The 23,478-nt window shown below is 35.8% G+C and overlaps 1 protein-coding gene across 3 annotated transcripts in view; it reads right to left on the reverse strand.

Annotated features, from left to right (window-relative positions):
* Nucleotides 1–20,268, reverse strand: part of LOC147504056 (uncharacterized) — a 38,241-nt gene extending 17,973 nt beyond the window's left edge. The window contains exons 1-11 of one of the 3 annotated variants that reach the window (XM_086557149.1): nt 20,072–20,261; nt 19,831–19,998; nt 19,724–19,754; nt 19,450–19,625; nt 18,652–18,811; nt 9,854–9,950; nt 7,994–8,163; nt 7,542–7,708; nt 3,174–3,362; nt 2,984–3,073; nt 2,676–2,756 (exon numbers count right to left, since the gene is read on the reverse strand). In XM_086557149.1, coding sequence (XP_086413275.1) covers nt 2,676–2,756; nt 2,984–3,073; nt 3,174–3,362; nt 7,542–7,708; nt 7,994–8,163; nt 9,854–9,950; nt 18,652–18,811; nt 19,450–19,625; nt 19,724–19,754; nt 19,831–19,998; nt 20,072–20,203 — 1,461 coding nt within the window. In that variant the 5' untranslated portion in view covers nt 20,204–20,261. Of the gene's footprint in view, nt 1–2,675; nt 2,757–2,983; nt 3,074–3,173; nt 3,363–7,541; nt 7,709–7,993; nt 8,164–9,853; nt 9,951–18,651; nt 18,812–19,449; nt 19,626–19,723; nt 19,755–19,830; nt 19,999–20,071 lie in introns of all 3 variants that reach the window. The other 2 variants (XM_086557150.1, XM_086557151.1) reach the window with 2 other exon arrangements.
* Nucleotides 20,269–23,478: the final 3,210 nt, after the last annotated feature.

Below are 23,478 nucleotides of genomic sequence, written 5' to 3' on the forward strand. Positions count from 1 at the left end.
CCAAAAGAAACCCCATCACCCCTATTACAACCTGCAACCCAACAAAAAAATGAAAACAAAAGAAAACAAAATAACAGCACCACCACGTGGCTCAGTCTCATTCACCTATAGAAGCCACCTCACCCCCTTCCTCAATAACCAGTACAGACCTCGTAACGTCTACCCCAACCTCATCAAACATTCTATCCTCCCTGTTAATGGAAGCATCGTGCATGCACAAAACACTACCTCCCCCAACAGTCAACTCCCCTCTAAGAATCGGGGAGGCTGCACACCCAGTTTCCTCTGTAGTTGTTATTTGCTCATCCACAGCTGATGTTTGAAATTCGATGGCTCGTTGTTCATCCTCTAGTCTTTGATCGAAGAGCTTTGTAGATCTTCTTGCGTTGATACACCCTTTCGTACTGTTTAGATTTTCGCTTTCTCTGCGAGGCAGATATCTGGAGAAGACGATCTAATTTGTCTAAGATGAATTCAGTAATTGGGTCTAGACATAGAAGCCCACGTGTATTGACATCTTGTGGAGTAAATTGGGCTGCTGGGTTGAGTCCATCAAGACAATAATGCTCCCCACTAGATAAAGATGACGTCACAGTTAAGTTAGATCCAACTCTATGGGGAACAAAGCTTTGCCCAGGCCCAACTATACCATTAACAAGACCATGTCTAAACTCTTGACTCAAAGATCTTTGCTGATCACATGTCTCCAAATATTCATTTCCCTCATGCAGGAGGCCCCACTCTTCTGTGACAAATGTCCCCTCAACACAATTCAAATTCAAATTCAGGCACTTCATATGATCTGCTACTCCTGTACCTTCTAATCTTAAGTCACACCCGTCTTGTTCCTCCTCTCTACAACCAGACTCTGTTTTAACCACCAATTCTTCTTCTTCATCCACACTCCTACCACCATCAGATTCTCTTTCAGCCACCATATCCCCTAGCTCCCTAGCAACCACAGGTGTTGACTCCCTATTTTGACAGAATCAAATTAAAGTTTAAGGAATCTTCACCTGGAGTCTCCGCCACAACCGACCCTATACCATTTGCTACTGTGTTTTGGTTCACCCTATCTTGACCACCATGTCCTTCTGAAGATGCCCTCTCAGCTGCCATTTCCTCCCTGCTTCCCAAATTCAAAACCTCAATGGAGTATCTCCTCCAAGTCATTGATACCCAAACACCATCTTCACTAAATACCACATTTTTCTCTAGATCACTCCCCCTTCCTTTCTCCTTCAACGCCAAACTTTTGCAAAACAAGAACTTATCTTTCACATTTTCCCAACACAGATCGTCGTTAACGAACCTTACTTGCATATTAACCAAGATCCATTCATTCTCACAGCATCCTTCCTCCTCATCCACCTGATTTTCTGTGCGTCCTCCCTGTCCCAGGCAGTTTTTAGCCAACACTGTTTTTAACTTCCTCAATTTGTTACCAAATTTCTTTCTCAACCAACTGTTTTTGAATTTAAAAAATCAGACGCAACCCCTACTTTAGATACCTTGTCATTTTCCTTTTAAGCTATTTGACCCCTACATGTACTAGCCTCTGACATTGCTTATCTAGCACATGTTCCCAGCCTACCCACCCCTGTCAAGCTTCTGCCTCTGCCATCAGTTGACATTTGACCAACATCTGTCCTTGCATCCAACACTTGACCTCCTTGTTTCTTCACACCATACCCCTTCTTACTAGTATTAATTACTTCTCCAGCCATCATGGCAGGGACTTCCCTGATACCACATATCGAAGTAGTCACCACATCATCATCAGCTCCACCCCACCTAAACTGAACATCTCCAAACGTGCAAGCCCAATATTGGAAGGTATGATTTCAGCCAAGATTTTCAGCTTGTATTCCTGTTCCCCTTCCATAATGGTGATGATTTCGAATTCTGAACTTGGACTTATCATTTAAACTACGACTTCTGCAGCTTCCAATCGCTCTAACTAAATGCTCACTCCATAATTGGCCCATCTCACGCGCTATACCTCATCTACTGGCAATCTCCGTGATGGATGATATGCTCACTCCACAACTGAAGTGGTAATCCCACTCTGTAGATCCACCTCTTGGTTGATAACCAGTCCTCAGTTATCACATTAATGTTGGCTCCCGGGAGGTGAAGAGTACCAACACCTCGTAACGCTGCAACTCTCTGAGCTCCCTTCATGTATCTTCAGTTGCTAACAAACAGAATGAAAGCATGCCTTTCTTTAGCAAATGAGTACGTTGATCTGTTGAACCACCCCCTAGATTCCTGTTAAATGAGGAATAAGGATCACTTTGATTTGACTCTGGCCTTTCAGGAGCAGCTAGTTGCTAGTTTGAAAATAATGTTAGATCTGACTTCTCATATGGAAGTACTTTGGTAAGCCATATGAGCCCTAACTCGGAAACTAATGTTGTACTTGTTTCTTTAGAGAAATTTGTATTTGTTTTGATTTTATTTGTGTTTCCACTTTCTTTTTAACAAAAAGACAGAAATAAAAGAGAGGCCGAGGGCCGCGGGGGGGAGGGGGGGGGAGAGGAGTTGGAAATCAACTTAACAACCAAACTTATGCAATTGACAAGCATATTTATTTCAAACTCAAATGAACAACGATGGAAGCAACCAGAGTAAATAAATAAAAATTTTAAAAAAATAAGAATCCCAATACTCACCATATTATATTTCAGAACAATATCCAGAAAAGCATCCACAACCTCCAGGTACTCATTAAGGCTATTATATTGAGAAACCCCCTACAGTAGTAGAGATAACACAACTTATGACGTTTCATAAAAATAAAAAATAAACCCTACCGATTTAAATAAATCTCATTCTTTCATCACAAATGGTTAGTGAGATACATAAACTACATATGGATAGAGTTTATATGAAACGTGATAGTAGGAAGCAGCTGCATATAGTTCTAAACTTCTAGATAATTTACGCACAAAAGCCAATGAGAACAGAGATGCCTGAATACCTGGAAAACTTTCGCTAATACAGTACGAACATAATCCATATGAGGGTTCCCATCAAACAGCTTAAGCCCAAGCAACCTGAAATTAAGATACTACAGATCGGCCAGTTAAAAAATGCTTAACGGGAAGTTGTAGTTGGATTATATAGCACTGCCTGGATAACTAAGGCTGCGCCATGAGGCTGATGTTTACCTGTTCTAAGGAAATGTCATTGGTGGATTCAATAAGCTGAACTATATATGAAGCATGGGAGCAAACAATTTCAGCCGGAAGTCCCTTGAGGAAATAGTGAAGAATGACTGAGATGTACTGGAAAGCCCCAGACGAGTTTGATAGTTCCCTTCCTAACTGAAGCTCCACGAGCATCTCTTCAAACAGCGTCTACTGGATACACATCAAAAAATTAAACATCGGTAGCTCAAAAGCCTCAAACTATACTTAACTACTAGTTACATGTTATAGTAACTTCTGATACAGAGATTACATTAACAGTTGAGAAAATAGGCAGAAACTTATTTCGCGAGACCAAAGTTATCCCATCACCCCTTGATACAACCTGCAGCCCCACCAAAAAAAAGGAGAGGTTGTCAAGGGTTACCCCATTACCCTTGGCACTTTGTTTTATTCCCATTTTATTGCAAACACTTATATCAAACTTAGGAGCATCCAACTCAACTGCAATGATGGAGCCGCCCCAGGATCTTTATATTGTTATGTCAGGCTTTAAACATCCCATACCGAATATACTAAACATCTAAATATGCCCCCTTGCGTGTGGGGTTACTTGACCCTAACACGTGGACAACATACCTGGGTGACATGGAGTCAATGTGCCCTTTGGGCCATACACGATAGCCTTCTCTGATATTGTATAGGACAAGAAGTATGATTTTGGCAACTAGCATTATTCTATTTCAATTATTAATTGAAGTAGGAATGATTTATTTAGTAGTTTATTGTATCTTATCAGAATTAGGATTGGTTTCTAATTTCAACTACTTGAATTCCAAGGACCATATCTACAAATATTGATTCTCTATGATTTTGTAGAACCAACCATAATCAATATTATCACCTGAATTGAAGTTTATTTTATAATATGAAGCACGGACATGGACGCGGACACCAACGCGGCGACACATGCATATCTTAAAAAAGTAGGATGCGGACACAGCAAGGATGGGGATATTAAATAAAATTTTAAAATTTATTTGTATTTATATAGCATTGGGGTTGGGGTCACATATCATAATATATCCAGATTCAAAACCACAAGAACAATAAAAAGAGTGGTTGTTGGGGGACGAGAGACTTTACAGACTTTTGGAGGCGATTTATGAAGTTAGTTTAGTCGTTTAGACTAGACTATTATTAGGTCGTCCAAATTAGAATTGTTCTTTTGGGATTTTTCATTTCTTTTTATTCCATTCCAACCCTTATCCGCATCCATGATGTGTCCAATCCGCTTCCACACTGTTGTGTCACGTGGGACGCACATGTGCTGCACTGCTGCGTCCAAGCTGGGTCCACGTCCGACACTGACACAATGAAATTTTTGCGGTGTCCGTGCGTTACAGATTTTATACTTATTGAGGGGTGGTAGGGCAAGGTTGATGTACTGAGTTGTAGTTACAATATTCTGGAGATGGATCCAATTGAGGAACATGGGGCAAATATAGAAGATGTAAAGTATTTTTTAAACAACAAAAAGAAAAAATTGGTGAGTCACCTCGATGTTGTCATCTTAGTAGCAATTCAATACTATAAATTTCGCTTCTCCTTTAAGGTTTCTAGTTGCTCCTTGAACTTTGTCTTGTTCCAAAGTACCTCTACACCAAAGAAATCTTCAACTTTTTCAACTCAATAATCTACAACTTTTTCAACTTTGTCCTGTTCCAAAGTACCTCTACACCAAAGAAATCTTCAACTTTTTCAACTCAATAATCTACATGAAATTGTCCATCAAAATAAACAATTGGACAATTCATTCTCGTCGTAGAAATTTGCATCCCAATCAAATATTCATTTATACTTGTCACGAAGCGGATTAGGTTCCAAGCGAGTAGAAATGTGTTGACGATACAACATTAAATCTTGCTTTATAGGTGACAAAGAAGTAGAAGACACTTGAAACTCCATATTCATATTCAAAACCTGTCTAAAACTGACACTGCACAAAAACCTATGATGCACGGATACGGCAAAATTGCCATAACACATGTCGGACCGATATGGGTACAAGACACTGCTAGGCTACAGCCATAATACATGTCCCCCATAAAACAAAAAAATAACAGTGAAATTTTTTAGAGATAGAGAGAAAGACGGGATCAAAGAAGACGAGAGAGAGATGGCGAAGGAAATTTCTTTCTCTTGAATGACCAAGATTTCCATGTCTCCCCTAGTCCCCTTTCTCTAACGAGATTGAACTTATCTAGAAGGTTTCCAGCTGGATTGACTTTGACCTTTCTCACATTGTTAAAAGACCTTTCTCATATTGCTGATTTACTTCATCAAATACAAAGAAAATATTCAGAGTATCACATATAATCAAAATAATTTTATTAATTATCTGTACCCGTATGTCCCGTACCCGTTTCCTAAGATTTTCGAAAAGTTGTATCATACCATGTACCAGTTTCACCGTATCGGTACCTGTATCCGTACATCGTAGATGAAATTGCAATATCTTTTACCTTCGAACTCCAAATGGTAATCCATTCTCTTTAGTTGGAAACTAGACTTCCAGATAATTCTAATGGTATATAGCACGACTTCTCCAAGTATGTTGTTATGTAGAAATTTTTTAAGATGACAAAAATTTCTTGATTAGATTTTTTTTAAAAGGGTGAATGTGATGATGGTTAAGAAACAAATTGGTGGTGACAGGACAAAAGGATCTTCATATGCTGGGAAGATAAAAGATGACATCCTCTCCTTAATCTTAGAAAATCCTACTGTTGAGAAATTTCACATTTACCAACAAAGAGTATTTCTGGAAATCCTTGCCCTCTTTGACAACCTCTTTATCCTTTTCAATAACAGTTTTTTTCAGATGGGGTTCCTTGTTTGGCCATACATGATTGCATCTCTTTGCTTTAGGTTTCTCTAGTAGTTGTAGTTTTCTTTTTTCCAGTATCGATATCGTATCTATCTTTCCTTTTGTTGTATCTTTCCTTTTGTTGTATCTGAGTGGGATATCTCATCCTACAAAGTTGACTTATGATTATATATATACACATCACATTTTACCGATCATAAAAACAAATAACAGCTTTTTGCTCCTTAGAACACTGTTCACATCAATTTGGTGGAGAAACTTGAGCAATAACAACATCTCCGATAGGTGGTGATGTTTGGTAAAGAAATTGAAATTTTGGTTTGGAATATTTAGGATGTGGGGTAGGCAATAATGGAGTTGAGTTTAGGGTAGAGAGTAAACCTTTGGGTGTGGGAAGTAATGCAGGAAGTGAAGATGTGGGAGGGGTTTTGAGTGGAGTTGGGTTAAGAATTATGATTGGTTTACTTTTTGGGGGTTCGTTAGGTTTGAGTTCGATGGTGTCGGAACAGTAAACTTGGGTGATAGGGAAAGGATATTGTGTAATGGTAGACGAAATTAGAGTAGTGGCGGAAGGAAATTGGGTGGTTGAGGAAGGGCATTGAGTAGTGGCGGAACAAAATTGAGTAATGGTGGAAGGGTCAAAGTGAGTAGTGGAAAGGTATTGAGTGGTGATGTAAGAGTATTGAGTGACGGAAGGGTGTTGAGGGGTGGAAGGGTGAAGTTGGGGTACTAGGTTGTAGCTGCAATATTTTGGAGATAGATACAATTGAGGAACATGGCGCAAATATAGAATACGTAAAATATTTTTCATGCAACGAAAACTTTAGGAGCATCTAACTTAAAACCAGTTGGCAATGAGTAGAGCCGCCCCAGGATGTCTATACTGTTATGCAAAGCTTAAAGAGTCACACGTGAGACTGTGCTATACATCTCAGCAACGTAAACACACTGTCAAGGGTAAAATACGCCTAAGAGATCCTGAGACATTGACAACAGGAGCAACCAAAAGGAAAAACCCCAAAAGTCTAGCAAAGCTCAATTGACATGATTGCCAAAAGTATCCTCCAATAATATCTTAAGTGTTAATTTAGTGGCAGAGTGAAATACAAAGAACATTCCTTTTCCTTATCTACACCCAATCACGTAGCTACCTGTCTGGTGCCCGATCAGGTTGTATATATGCCCATTATGTATTGCATATGAACTTAGCATTTGAAGATCTCCTGATTTATTCAATATTTAAGCAGACCGAGGAGGGTACCTTGTGTACAATTATTTGCACAAAAGAATTTGTATATGGATAAGATTCTCTCTCTCTCCCACACACACACAAAAAGTCCACAACCCACACGCACACATTAGACTGACCATCTGACAAACCATTAACATGGCTTTTCTATACGATATGCATTTGGAATCAAGGGATTCACAGAAAGAAAGATCAAGTAAAGTATGATTACCGAAAAAGAAGGTGCCACACATCTATATTCACTACTGACCTTATCCAAGTCCTTACACATGCATTTCATAATCCACTCAATGGTAGGTTCTAACATGCTGATAAGAGACTTTTTATTTTCCCAGAACTTTTTGTGCGTGGTCTCTTTTTCCAAAATAATACTTGTCAATATGATTTTGATGTCACCAACGCATGTAAAGAGATACCCTGTTTGGAAAGTATTCCAGATGAGTTGTTACACAGGAAAAAATAAAATAAACAACGAAGATAAACAAAAACAAAGAGAAAAAAGAGAAGGGCATTGTCCCGGAAAACCGGAAAAGAATGAAAGAAAACATATAAGCAAAGACATATTATTATGAAGATAGCACTATGCATGAGATAACCAACACAGTCGAGTGCGTCAGTGCAGTACTTTATATCTAGTGACAGACATTAATAAAACAAAGCAAGAGGTACAAAAACATACAAGATGGTGTAAAATTTAGCTACCTGTATCATGTGGAAGCATTTTCTGAGCACAACGAACCATGTATAAACGGCAATAAAAAGATGCTAATGGATCAGCTAACCCTCTAATCATCATAACCAGACGATGAAAGATTCCACAAGGTTGCTCATGAACAAAACGCCAGCAGCGCAATATGGCAAGCTCCAAATAACTACAAAAACACAAAAGTATCAATCTTGTGAAAATCCAAGTTAGAAAAGAACGGAAAACAGAAGCAAATAAGTAAATTCAATGGCATTTGCAATACAATACAATCATGAGAGTCCAACCAATGACAAGGACAGACCCTACAAATATTAATGCTTAATCCAGGGAGTCATCAATATGAGTGACTCAACTATGGTATAACCCAATATTCTTCAGCATTTCCTGCAACACACAATCAACCATCTCTACACTAAAAGCCTAGATATGTATATTTGAACTGTCCTATTTGAGACGGGACCTTTGCTAGAATACACTATACCACATTTAAAAAGCATCAAATAATTGACGAGTTGAGCGAGTTCGTAAGCTAGGAAGAGCATATATCCATCTGTCTGTCCCTTCCCTATGTCCCTCTTCTTCCTCCACCCTACCAGCAATATTTTCCTCTTCTACCAGAATTTTTGCTTCGTTTTCATCTCTTCCTACACCTTCCCTCTTGGGTTCTCTCTTTTATGATGTCTTTTCTTTAATCCTAACCTCTGCATAAATTTTGAACCCAACCTCAAGTTCCTCAAGCTGAACTGCTGAAGATCAGTTGAAACCACTCAACATCAGGTTATGTGAAGTCAAAACAGCTCATGATTCCATCAGAATGAAAAAATGGTGTTGAAGTTTGGCACAAACTAGTTTGGAATCTAGTGTGCACCCTTTATATTGAAGGACGATGTTGGAAGATTTTATAAAGAAGTCTGCCTATTGATGAGAATATTAAGAAAATAAATAACAGAGACTGCCTCTAGATGCACATTTGTAAAACAGAGGAGGAAACTCAACGGCATTTAGTTTTTGATTGCTCAGCTGCAACAAACATGTTACGTAAAGCTAATGCGCTTTGTCAACAACAGAGTATAACATCCTCTAATGACATCTTTTGGTTCAGCAATAACAACAGCCCACCAATCTCAGAGTTACAGTGAGCAGTTGTAAGATCTATCATGGTCCAGTTACGGTAATAATAATAATAATCATAATAATAACAATAAAAGAAAAAAAAAACACTCATGATAGGGGTTAAAGAAAGCGAGGTTGGCATTGTCTTTACTAAGTCCATGAAAAATACTGAGAAGGAAATGATAACATTTGGGAAATTCAGCCTTGCCTATAAACGGAATAGATATTTGGCTACCTAGCTCCACCAGAGGGGCTGACAGAGAACACAGATACTCTAGCAGAAAATCTGGCGTCAGAAGACGGGCTGCTGTATTCTCCCATCATTGGAGTCCTAATTTCAGGCCTAGGGACTGAAAAATTGCGAGACACTGAGCATGCCAGTGGTGGAAGGAAACTGATTCTGACGCTAGAGCTCTTACTATCAGAAAAGAAGAATTCAAGTGAAATATGTGGGGATTGGCATATGTTTGACCACCAGAGGTCAATTTTACTGCATATTCATGTGCTAAAAGAAGAGCTGAATTGTAAAAGGGACAGAAAACCAGGTAGGATCACAAGCCCAATTTCTTGAACAGAGTTCAATCTCCCAACTTACTAGTTACTACAGCCTGTAAAACAGAGATATTTCTCTATCTGATGGATGGCTCTCTTATATATTTATTTCTCTTTTTAATTATTTTTTGTAATCACAATTTATAACTTCTTTTTCTCAAAAAGGGAGAAATCAAGATAAAGAACCTCACATGCGTGGAAGAAGCTCAGGGATAGAACCAATTTTGCAAAACCAGTTATAACAGGTTTCTTTGGCATCAGAGCAGACATCTTTCGCACCAAAGTCATCTGCAAACAAACTAATGAAAGTTAAAATTCCAGTCAACAAGTAACTTATCATCATCTTACACAAACCAAATTATGCTTCAATGCTTTTCATTCCTGCTTTACTTACTACCAGAGACAAGAAGCCTTCAAACAATAAACATACATGTATACAACAAAAAAGAAGAAGAAGAGGACATTTAATGTATAAATTTAAGTTATCAACATTGTCGAGCTTCCAAGCGCATATACTAAAAACCGATGGTTGAAGAATAAGACATAGACGAAGAGTACTAGTGAAGACCAATGTTGCAATTGCTTAAATTCAACTATTCAAGTGTCAGAAACAGGAATATGTTGTTTCTAGCTTCAAAAAACAAAAGTAAATTCATAAAAACTCTCAATTGGACCACATCAACTCTCAAAAAGCAATAGAATCGCCACCAAGGAATCAAGGATTGGGTTCCTCCCCTACTATTAGTCCTAGAAAGAGTGGCGAAAAGGGGCCAAAGTAAGAAAAAAAGAAATAAAAAAACTTCTTCATGCTCCGTGAAGACAATAGGTCTATGATGGAAAGGTTGGGAGCTCTGCCTAAGATTGCCAAAGAGAAGGAGAACATGAATGGGAAAGGGATAGGGATAGGTTTAAAAATTGAAGAAGAGAGCAAACAGGTGGTGGAGGAAAATAAACAAATAGAGAAGGTGTTGTAAGCTATGGGTCTTGAAAGCAAGGCCTAAAATATGGAAGTCCGACAACATATCATGTACCCCAAAAACCAATATATTTTGGAAATATCGGAGATATATATCTTTTTGTTGATGACTAGTCAAAATTATTTTTTGTATGTCAATATATCGGAAATATTGCCAATATATATATATATATATATATATATATATATCTTAAACGGACTAGTCTGTTTATGGACTTGTGTCTTGAACAGCTTATATAGTGTCGTGAACAACTTATGTAATGTCTTAAACAACTTTTTTAATTTATGCTTATATATGACACTATATAAGCTGTGCAAGACACTATATAAGCTGCGCAAGACACTATATAACATGTCCGTAAACGAACGTCCGTTTAAGAGCATATATATATATATATATATATATATATATATATATATATATATATATATATAGAAGGTTTAGGTGATCCTCGGAGGTTTAGGTGATCCTCGGATTGTGGTATATAGGGGGTGAGTGTGTTCTTTTTGGTGTTAAGTTTCCTTGTTGTTTTGTTTTCATTTTGGATTTTGGTCTTATACATTGTTTTTAAAGGGTGGTGCATCTCATTGTAAGATTATACGATATTGTATACGTGTGTCCTTTTAAGGTGTGTATACTTGGGTATACACTTGTATCTCTTTTGGGTGCAAGCTATAAATAACATGTTTAATTAATTTTCTGGTATGTTTTAGATTATTACTTAAAGCTTAGTTGTTGGGATATAACCTGTTAACTTTAGACTCTATATAGATTTATTGTTTGGCGTAGTGTTTGTTTGGGTAATCTACGTTCTTTCCTAGAATCTCCAGACGAGATTCCTTTAAAGTGTGTATATTATAACAACCCTATTTTTCAAATAAATAAAAGAATATTTATAACATGTATTTGATTTTGTTTTATTAGCATTATTTGGACATGGGCTTATTATTTACAAAGTGGGCTTTAAAAAAAATAAAAATGATAAGATAAAGATAGAAAGAGAAAAACATGGGGAAAGAGAGGGATAGGGGGTTATAACCACCGAACCTCTTTTTCCTTGTATTTGGGCGTTTCGGAAATACAAAAGAAAAAAAAAACGTGCAACCGAAAAAGGGAGAGAAACAAAAAAAGAGCCTACTGCTTGAAAGTGTTTGAGAGAAAAGAAAAGGGCAGAGGAAGAATAGAATCACTTAATACGCGGACATTCGACTTTCGTTTTTTCGGATTCTTTTGATTTCGTAATCTATTTGTTCGGTTAACAAAAAGTAAGTAGACTAAATTTTATATATACAATTGATTGATTACCATGGATTATTTTAGTTATGTGTTTATTCTAGATATTGGAATGATGACATCGACAATAATTGATTTGATCATAAATGTTTGGTAGCAAATTCATGCTTTAGTGAGTTATTTTCTGCTATCTTTTTATTCTATCTTCCTATTGATTGATTTAAGATAAATATACCAAATTTATTATATGTGTTGGTTAATCATTGTTGGAATCCTTAGGTTATACTTTGATTTTGAATATTCTTGGTATTTCAAGTATACTATGGTTTTAGGAAGTGAACTATTTGTTTTCTTCTCAATCTGCCATGCTGATATAAAACAACTAGTTAACTGACTTTCCCGTATTCAAATGATTAGAAATTTTTATAGTAGATATAAGACATGTACAAGAAACACATATCCAAAAATCAGATCATTTAGGTGTGTGTGGAGAAAGATATGAGCTCCATAAGTTTGTGCGTCATAAATTTGCGCTTCAGGATCAATTTCTGTGCACTATATTACAGTCCAATTTTTATATCGTAGGGATGAGAGTTAGGTGTACGGGAAAACAAGAAAAAGTAAGTTTTTTGAGTCTTCTTTCCAACCCAATTGGCCTCGTCACATTCCGAGTTCTGTGGAGGTAGTTATATGATGTCTACAAGTTTGGTTGACAGAAAACAGTGCGTCAGAAATCAGTTTCTGTGCACTGTGTTCGAGTCCAGTTTTCATATAGCTAGAGTTAGAGTTAGTAATTTTGTAAAACATAAAAGAGTAAGTTCTAAGAGTCTTCTTTTCAACGCAAAAAGCTTTGTAGCGTTTGGACACTTGTGGAAAGAGTTGTGGTCTACGGAAGATAGCGCGTCCGAATTCTAGTTTGCTGAAAATTAGGATTTTTACCAAGTTTAAACTATTTTTAGTCCTAAAAGATAGAATGACATTGGGACTTCGATAGGGCAGGGAATCGGGTCGGGTATACCCAAATCCGACCCGACCCGATTACCGAATACATCGGGTTCGTGTCGATTTTCATATCCGTTTATGTATTTCGGGTTTGGGTTCGGGTTCGGGTTCGGATATAATTTTTGGGCTTTTTTTGAATTTTTCGTGTTATCTGATCGGGTTAGTCGGATTTGGATATTAAATTTCGGATATAATCGGGTTCGGATTCGGATTTGGATACTGTGAAATTATTCGGATTCGGATTCGGATATAGCCATATCCGACCCGAACCCGACCCGATCCCTGCCCTAGACTTCGAGTTCTACATGAAAAAATAAGTGTACATATCATAATTTTCATATAATCAAGTGGTGTATCATTTGGATGATTATAGAAAAAGTTATTGATTCGGCAAGTTAGCTAGATAACCTACCATGTTTTTATTTAGGTGAGCTCTAGTTAACTTTTCTTTTTGTAATGAGATAAACATATGGATGTCTTGATTGCTTAATTTCACATTTGTACAATTGTTGCACAAACCCAAAATGTTAACACGTGACATGTTATAATAAAGTTTGAGTTTAGTATATATATAATTAAGAAATAAAAGGGAAATGAAGTGTGCAACCGTAAGGCATGAATTCTTATTGTTCTTTGACTTTGACTATATGGCTGATAAAAACTACGGAGACTTGATTCCAATCTTGAAAAATTTGGATACGTAGGCAATTTTGAGCAAAAATACAGCCACTATATTATATATTATATATTGGTGATTGTGATAACTATATGTTTACAATATTAGCATTTAATTGGGTATGTGATTGTGGTTGTTTAAAAGTTATTCATTGAATTTGTCATGAATGACCTATTAGTGTTATGATGGGTATTCCTTGAATGTGGTGAAAATGACCTAAGGTATTCATTGAATGTGTCATGAATGACCTGTTAGTGTTATGATGGGTATTCATTGAATGTGGCGAGAATGACCAAAGGTATTTATTGAATGTGCCATAAATAACCTGTTAGTATTATAATGGGTATTCATTGAATGTGGTGGAAATGACCTAAGATATTTATGTTTTGAGTTATTTTGGAAAATGAGAATGAGCATTGTTATATAAGATTTCTTGGAAATGTATATTGGGATTTAAATCTTACTTGGGAAGAAACTACTTACCGTTTTGAGAAAACGGAGCTAAATTGTCTTCCAAGTTGAAATGAGTGTAATAGTATATTTCTTGATTTGAAAGATTGAACATACTACTATATTATTTTGTATTTAGTCTTACTCATAGCAACAAATTCAATTTGCTGACCCATGTTTGCTTTCTTTTACAACGTGAGTGTGTTCTTGGAAACATAGATGGTAGAATGCAGTGGATGACGACGCTTGATTTGGATTCACTTTTGGAGTCTTTCTTGTTTAAGTTTCAAGAGTGGACAGTTTTGTTTTGAGACAGATGTACTGGAGTTGGTTAGTAATTTATGAATTCGTGAATGAAGAGTTGTTCTTTTGGCCTAGTTTGATCTAAGATTTTTAATGTCGTGTAAGAGAATGAGTTATTAGGGTTTCGTTTCATCCTGGGTTTTCAGATGATTAAATAAAGTAACGATTGAGATAATTATATCTTGGATAATTCCCTATTTTAATTTTCTGGAAATTTGGGGTGTGGATGAAACGAAACCCTAATAACCCATTCTCTTACACTATATTAAAAATTTGAGATCAAACTAGGTCAAAAGAACAACTCTTCATCCACGAATTCAAGAATTACTAACCAACTCTATTACATCCGTCTCAAAACAAAATTGTTCCCTCCAGAAACTTAAACCAGAAAGACTCCAAGAGCAAATCCAAATCAAGCGTCGTTATCTACTGCAATCTACTATCTATGTTTCCAAGAACACACCCACATTGTAAAAGAAAGTAAACATGGGTTAGCAAATTGAATTTGCTGCTATGAATAAGACTATTACAATCATTTCAACTTAGAAGACAATTTAGTTCCGTTTTCTCAAAACGGCAAATAGTTTCTTCCCAAGTAAGATTTCAATCCCAGTATACATTTTCAAAAAATCTCAGATAACAGTACTTCTCATTCTCATTATCCAAAATAACTCACAACATAAATACCTTGGGTCATTCCCACTATATTCAATGAATACACATCATAACACTAACAGGTCATTTATGACATATTCAATGAATACCGTGGGTCATTCCCGCCACATTCAAAAAATACCCATTATAATACTAACAGGTCAATCATGACACATTCAATGAATATCTTGGGTCATTCCCGCCACATTCAAGGAATACCCTTCATAACACTAACAGGTCATTCATGACACATTCAATAAATTACATTTAGGTCCTTCCCACCACATTAAAGGAATACCCATCATAACACTAACAGGTCATTCATTGCACATTCAATAAATACCTTTTAAATAACCACAATCACGTACACAATTAAATACTAACATTGTACACATATAGTTATCACAAAAACTAAATATATAATATATAATATAATAGCTACACTTTTGCTCAAAGCTGCCTACGTATCCAAATCTTTTAAGATTGAAATCAATTCTTCGTAGTTTTTATCAGCCACATAATCAAACTCAAAGAACAATAAGAATTCATGTCTTACGGTTGCACACTTCATTTCTCTTTTATTCCTCAATTATATATATACTAAACTCAAACTTTATTGTAACATGTCACATGTTATCTAGCTAAGTTGCCAAATCAATAACTTTTTCCTACAATCATCCAAATGATACACCACTTGATTACTTGAAAACTATAATATGTACATTTACTTTTTCATGTAGAACTCGAAGTCCCAATGTCATTCTATCTAGAACTAAAAATAGCTCAAACTTGGTAAAAATCCTAATTTTCAGCAAACTAGAATTCTGACGCGCTGTCTTCCGTAGGCCACAACTCTTTCCACAAGTGTCCAAACGCTACAAGGCTTGTTTGCGTTGAAAAGAAGACTCTCAAAACTTACTCTTTTATGTTTTACAAAAATACTAACTCCAACTTTAAATATATGAAAACTGGATTCGAACACAGTGCACAGAAACTGTTTTCTGTCAACCAAACTTGCAGACATCATAACTACCTCTACAGAACTCGGAATGTGACGAGGCCAATTGGGTTAAAAAGAAGACTCAGAAAACTTACTTTTTCATATTTTCACGAACACCTAATTCTCATCCCAACGATATAAAAATTGGACTGTAATACAGTGCACAGAAACTGTTCCTGAAGCGCAAATTTCTAACGCGCAGACTTATGGAACTCATATCTTTCTCCACACACACCCAAATTATCTGATTTTTGGATATGTGTTTCTTCTACATGTCTTATATCTACTATAAAAATTTAAAATCATTTGAATACGGGAAAGTCAGTCAACTAGCTGTTTTATATCCGCATGGCAGATTGAGAAGAAAACAAATAGTCCACTTCCTAAAACCATAATATACTTGAAATACCACGAATATTCAAAATCAAAGTATAATCTAAGGATTCCAACAATGATTAACCAACACATACAATAAATTAGGTATATTTATCTTAAATCAATCAACATAAAAATAGAATAAAAAAATAGCAGAAAATAACTCACTAAAGTATGAATTTGCTACCAAACATTTATGATCAAATCAATTATTGTCGATGTCATCATTCCAATATCTAGAATAAACACAACTAAAATAAACCATGTCAATCAATCCATTGTATATATAAAGTTTAGTCTACTCACTTTTTGTTAACTGAACCAATAGATTACGAAAGCAAAAGAATCCAAAAAAAATGAAAGTCGATTGTCGGCGCGTTTAGTGATTGTCTTCTTCCTCCGCCCTTTTTCTTTTTACTCTCAGACACTCTCAAGTAGTAGGCACTTTTTTTTGTTTCTCTCCCTTTTTCTTTTGCACATCTCTTTTTTTCTTTTGTATTATCAAAACCCCCAAATACAAGGAAAGTGTTTCGGTGGTTATAACCTCCTATCCCTCTCTCTCCCCACGTTTTTCTCTTTCCAGCTTTTTCTCATCATTTTTATTTTTTTAAAGCCCGCTAGCCCACTTTGTAAATAATAGGCTCATGTACAAATAATGCTAATAAAACAAAATAAAATACATATTATAAATATTTTTTTATTTATTTGAAAAATAGGGTTGTTATAATATACACACCTTAAAGGAAGCTCGTCCCGAGATTCCAGGAAAAAACACAGATTATCCAAAAAAACACTACGCCAAACAATAAATCTTTATACATTCTAAAGTTAACAGGTTATATCCCAACAACTAAGTTTTTAAGTAATAATCAAAAACATGCCAGAAAATTAATTAAACACGTTATTTATAGCTTGCATCCAAAGGAGATATAAGTGTATACCCAAGTATACACACCTTAAAAGAAATACACGTATACAATATCGTATAATCATACATGTAGACATACATAGATACAAACCACATAATGAGATGAGATGCACCACCTTTTAAAAACAATGTATAAGACCAAAATCCAAAATGAGAACAAAACAACCATGAAAACAACAAGAAAACTTAACACCAAAAAGAAACACTCTCACCACCCATATACCACAATCCGATGATCACCTAGACCTTCTCATTCTAGGCTAACCTAAGCTAATATATATATGGGTCAAAGATTGGTCAAAATCAACAAAGTTAATAATATATCGATCGATATATATTAATATATCGGAAAACCCAATAAGTTCGGAATCATATCATATGTCCATCTGATATATCGAAATATTTCCATATCATATACCCCAAATTCAACCATGCTTGAAAGTGAACTGAAAACGGACATTGTGGAAGCAAGAAAAAAAGTGAATAGAGGAAAACATTCGATCGAAATGTGCAGGGAGGAAATTTCCGCAAAGGCTTGGGGTAAATGTGACGAAAAGTAAAGGTTAATACCCAAAATGGTCAATGATTGGATGGTTGATGACAGAGTATAGCCATGATTTCGATCGAATTGGACTTGGACATTTCGGGGGAAGAGGAATAAGAGGATTTGGGGGGTATTATGATCAATGGAGATGAGTGACTCTACACTTAAGAGACAAGGGGAAAGGGTGACCTCCCTCCCGAAGTGGAGTATATGAAAGTTTGCTTCACGATTCAAGTTCAATGGTGGGTCATTGGTTTTCCCAGTTTTCTGTCTCTCTTTTTCTTTTCTTTTCTTTTTTCTAGATTTGTTGTATTTAAAAAAATAAAAATAAATAAATAAAATAAAATTGTGTTTGGTCTACTTGGGTAGTTGGGTATGGGATTTCTTGGTCTTAAGAAAATAGAACATCTGGTGTTTATCTATCAAAGCGTCGTACCTATAAATTTTCATAGGGCCCCACTGGAATTCCTTCAAAAGCTTGTTGAATAATTTTTATGGATTCCGTCAGGACTTAATAAAAAGCTAATGAATCTCCTTTTTGCCATTGTACTTCCCAATCAAACTCGTCATAACATTCATAAACTAATTTCACAATATTTTCTAGTTTTTCCTAATTTTATGTATATGACAAAAAAAAGGTAAATTTCACAATGAAACAATGAACAAATGTTTACAGTGTTTATCTCGGAAAAAAAAAAAAGGTTCCTTAAAGTTATATTTACCGAAACTGTATTTATATCTATTCTTCACGGACATATGTCAGCCTCATGGGAAGATTGTTCTAGGACAAAATGAGTAAATGAAAAACACACGCATCAAATCATTTAGAAAATGAACAGCTACACACCTGGCAAAGAACTGATTAAGGTTCCGTCATCAGTATATTCAGCCTTCCTTTTGATGCGCTCCCACACCATATCTCCAAGCATATCCATCACATCAATGACTAGAATGAATAATGGAGGATAGAATTCTGAGACAGATGTGTCCATAAGAAGCCTAGCAACCTGCACTAAAAAAAATTCGTAAGAGGCCAAGAATGTGTACTTGAAGTTAAACCTATTAGCTCAATCTTTTCCAGAGAAGTTAGCCTTGCTTCAACAAAAGGTACAGTACTAATACACTAATAGTTTCTTATAAGAAAAGATAGTGAAACGTCTGGTGCACAGGAGAGTGTTATTAGCTTATCCATCTAAGGTGCTTGCCAGACATCTATCAGCTGAGTCCATAGATTCTGAAGGAACACACTGGACTACCACTATGAACTGAGTTCTACAAGTTCGAAGGAACAGAATGAACTAACCCTCAACCTAACAACTTTATGTCGTTAGTGAGATGGGGTCACCTCAATTGAGTACGACATTTCGGTATAAAACAACTCCTACAACATTCTCGAAAATATGAAGAAGTTTAGCCCAAGAGATCCATTCAATCCAAAGTTTGAAGCCTTAGCTACTTAGCTTCCAAGCACAGAAGAGCACAGACTTCTTTTTTCTTTAATAACACTTTATTATCAATTGAAAGTAAATTATCCAATAGCGGAGATCATTAATAGCACTCCCATTAATTTGTACACCTAATGTATTACTCCATTGTTTATAGTTACACGAAAAAGATAGGATAAAAGTGAGATTGACACAGTTACCTTGATGGATAATTTCAAAGATGTTACGCGGTCATCATCCTTCCATGCTTTGCCTATCTCGTCTTTAAGTTCACGCAACCGTGAAACATACTCCTGTCTTGTAATGACTTTGAGTCCATCTTTTTGTGGATTGTCAAGCTCCTCCAAGTGCAAGCTAGTGGATGATTTCTCATAGGCTGCAGAATTCCTTGTAAAATAGCAAAAAGTAAGAGCAAATTACAGCTTTCCGCAGCATCAAGACACAGGGATAAACAAGGAGATAGTGATGACTCACCCTTGCCACTCTTAATTATTACATCCGAAATCTGCAAGAGCAATACTCAATTGAATTTTGGGTAATTTTCTAAAAAAAAATTAACTGGGGTGTAATTAAAAACTTACTGGAGAAATAGAAACAGTCTTGGAAGATGAAAGCGTCTGCATAATTGATCTTTTGAAAGACAACCATTGTTCGTCACTAGGAGTATCTTCTACGTAGACAGTATTATAATCTTGCAGACTTACGGTGGGCCCTCCTCTTAAAGGGTCATAGAAGCTTCCAGAATCAACCTACAAAAATATATATATATATATATTAAATAAATGAAGAGATGGAAATGAGAAAGAAGAGAAATGGGCCCACCTGATTATGATAATTTGTTGAGGAAGGAGGGATTATAAATAGGAGTGGATGATTATTATGTGTGGGTATTCGAGGGAGTGAATGAGCGGCTTCTTCCGCTTCGTAATCGCGAACTCGGAATTCCAATTCCATCTCTCTCTCTCTTTGACTCAAATGAGCACTATTTATTGGGCCCAACGGATATAGAAATGGGTCCGTGGTCCGTTGGACCATTTTCTATTGCACTCAAATGAGCACTATTTATTGGGCCCAACGGATATAGAAATGGGTCCGTGGTCCGTTGGACCATTTTGGCTATATACTGCATAAGAGAAGATCTCGGCAGCTAAATAAAATATAGACTTGAAGAACACATAAATGACCTGCAAAATACGAAAGAGTATAATCACATAATAAAGCATCGATTCAACATAAGTTATAAACTTATAATCAGACGCCAAACTCAAACGATGAACAATCAAACACAAAAAATTTAATGCAATAAAGCATTCGATGATTATCATAAATTGTGAAGTCTTAATTGGAGAAAAATTAGAAACCAATCACAAAGATCGTTACAAACTAATTAAGAAAGAGTAAAACTCACAAATTTTAGCATATTCTAGGTCAACAACCAGACAACCATCCTGAATTTATAAATCATTGTTCACAAATGCAGATCTAAAAATATTTGTATTGGCTCATAACAAGTAGAAAAAGATGCATCAATCAAGACTCATCATCCAAATTGAAACAAAATCTGTTGAATATGATTATATAAAACCCTGCTCAAACAAACAAACCAAATTGTTTCTATGGGAAAAACATTAATGAAAAGAAAAAGAAAAAATCACCAGTAAAAATCCCAAGAACAAAAGAAGCATGTGATCATATACATAAATTAAAGAAAGTAATAGAAGCATATACTTTTTCAAAATATGGGGTTTCTTTTTCTTCTTTAGATCTCATGGCATTTGCAAGACTTGTCTATAGCATTTCAAAGAGAATAGAGAAGGGAATTGAGCGGCACCTATTCCACAACCCCTAAATCTATTTTTTTCATGAATTCACATATTACCCCTAAATCTATTTTTTTCATGAATTCACATATTAGATAACACTCGGCTAGGAAAAAGATGGTGGAAGTTATAATTATATAAGTCTTACTGGGCACAAATAATTGAGAGAGACGAAGAGTAGGAGAGGGAGATGGAGATGGAGAGGGAAGAAGGGAGAGGGAATGTGAGTTTAAGGCGAAGAAGAAGAGAATAGAGAGAGGACAAACAGACAGAAACCTACAAAATAATATTTTGGGTCATATACCCCCACTCCGCCCAAGAACGTTCGCTCATCTCACTTAAATATTTAGTGTGCATAAAATCGGACGAACTGACAAAACTGACCGAACCGGTCAGTTTTAGGTCGGTTATGCTTATGAGTCGGTTCGGTTTGATCATCGGTTTAGTCCCAAACTCGACCCAAACCGACCCACTATATATAATGTATTCAAAAAAAAAAAAAAAAAAAAATATATATATATATATATATATATATATATATATATATATATATATATATATATAATTGATTTAATTTAAAAATATGTGAAAATCGATCGGTTCGGGTCAGTTAGCATCGGTTAAACCATGACCCAATCGGTTTGGTTGGGGTATCAGTTTGGCTAGAAATTAGTTCGGTTCAATTACTATAACATAGCCGGTTTGGTTCGATTCCAAAAAAGTATAAACTGGTATATTTGGTTGTTGGCTTAGACCCAAACCCAACCTGACCCGTGTACACCCCTATGCTATATATACATTTCTATTTTGTGCTCTCTTATTTTTCATCCCAAATTCAGTCTTTATCTCATTTTTCTATGAGTTCAGTCATTCTCTCACTTTCATCCCAAAAATTCAGTGTCAAACATATATATATATCAGTGCAGCTGTTGGAATGGGTCAGGACATTAAAGGGCCAAATTTTGCACCCAGGCAAAATTTTTGGATAGAACTTGTTAAATATCGGAGGGTGGTGGGGACTTAACAGTATGGCATGTTTGCATCGTTTTTTTTATGATTTACAAGTTATGTAATAAATATATTGTCTTGGTGCGTGATCAGCTCCCAAATATGCGTTTTATTACCCTTATATTATTGCATTGCATCCCTTTTTTCTCTAAATAAGCTAGGGTTAGGCAGACCCCCACCTATATTAATTCAATGTTTCCTTACATAGACTTTTCCACTTGCATTGCAGTCCTTCTTACGTTTAATGAAAATACAACTTATAACTTTTATTGCCTTTTCAGGTTACAGAGAATTTCAGACCACTTATCATAAAAGCTGCGTCTTAGCACCAAAAATAGCATTAATCACGCTTATTATGAAAACTAGAAGCTGCTATGAAAAAGTGTTAAAAAGTCAAAGGTCAAAGGTCAAAGGTCAAAGCCCTCAACTCATAAGACCAGAGATGGAGGTCCTTAGCACAAAATATGGCATTCTCTAAAACCTATCTTGATCAAGAAGAAATCAAAAAGCAAAAGCATAGAGTAAAAGGTGAGGTGTCTCAAATGTAATGGAGAAAGGCAAATCATTCATTGACATACAGTAGGGGTATATAAACTAAAAGTTAGAGAGAGAGAAGGCACCTAGACTTAATCTAGTGACATGTAGGATTTATTTTTCTAGTCTCTTTTCATTCAAGTCATTTTACTTTATTGTTCTTTATTTCAATCTTGTTATTTTGCTTTGTTATTCAATCAATCAATATTCTTTTTGTTGTTCTTTGTTCGAATCTTTCATTTCAATCTTTTCTTTCAATGTTTGTGGTATTTCTATCTTTAAAACAATTTAAGCTATCAATGTTCTTCATAAACTAGAAACCAATACAAGTCTTAAACTAATAATCTACCTTCCTTTCTTCAACTCCCAACATTCAAACTCTAAACAATCTATGGTGAACTACAACAAAATTTTGAGATAGTCCAAACTAGACTACTTCAAATGGCGCCACCGTCATGGATTGAAGGAGCAAGAATGCTTGGTTGAGCATCGAAGGAGGAAGCACTATTTTCACCTTTTCACTTCTTATTTTTCTAATTTTTGTTTATTTATTTCGTTGTTTTTCATTACTAACTTACTTTTATGCAAATCCAGGTTCAAGATTAACATACTGGAGAGGAGCTGAAGCTGCAGCTGAAAACCGACACAACTTGGACAAAATTCGACGTGACGCGTGACGAGCGCCCTTGTCGATGGGCGACCGCAAGGCCATCTCAGTATTCCAGTGTCTAATTTTTTTTATAGTTCAATTTTTTTGTGATGTGTAGTTGAACTCCAAATCCGGATTTTGTAATAAAATAGTATAAATTAGTGGAACTTGTTTGTAATATATAGAGATATAAAGAAAAAAAAACGAAAAAAAATATA

Source organism: Coptis chinensis, chromosome 4, assembly GCF_015680905.1.
Source record: "Coptis chinensis isolate HL-2020 chromosome 4, ASM1568090v1, whole genome shotgun sequence".
NCBI lineage: Eukaryota > Viridiplantae > Streptophyta > Magnoliopsida > Ranunculales > Ranunculaceae > Coptis > Coptis chinensis.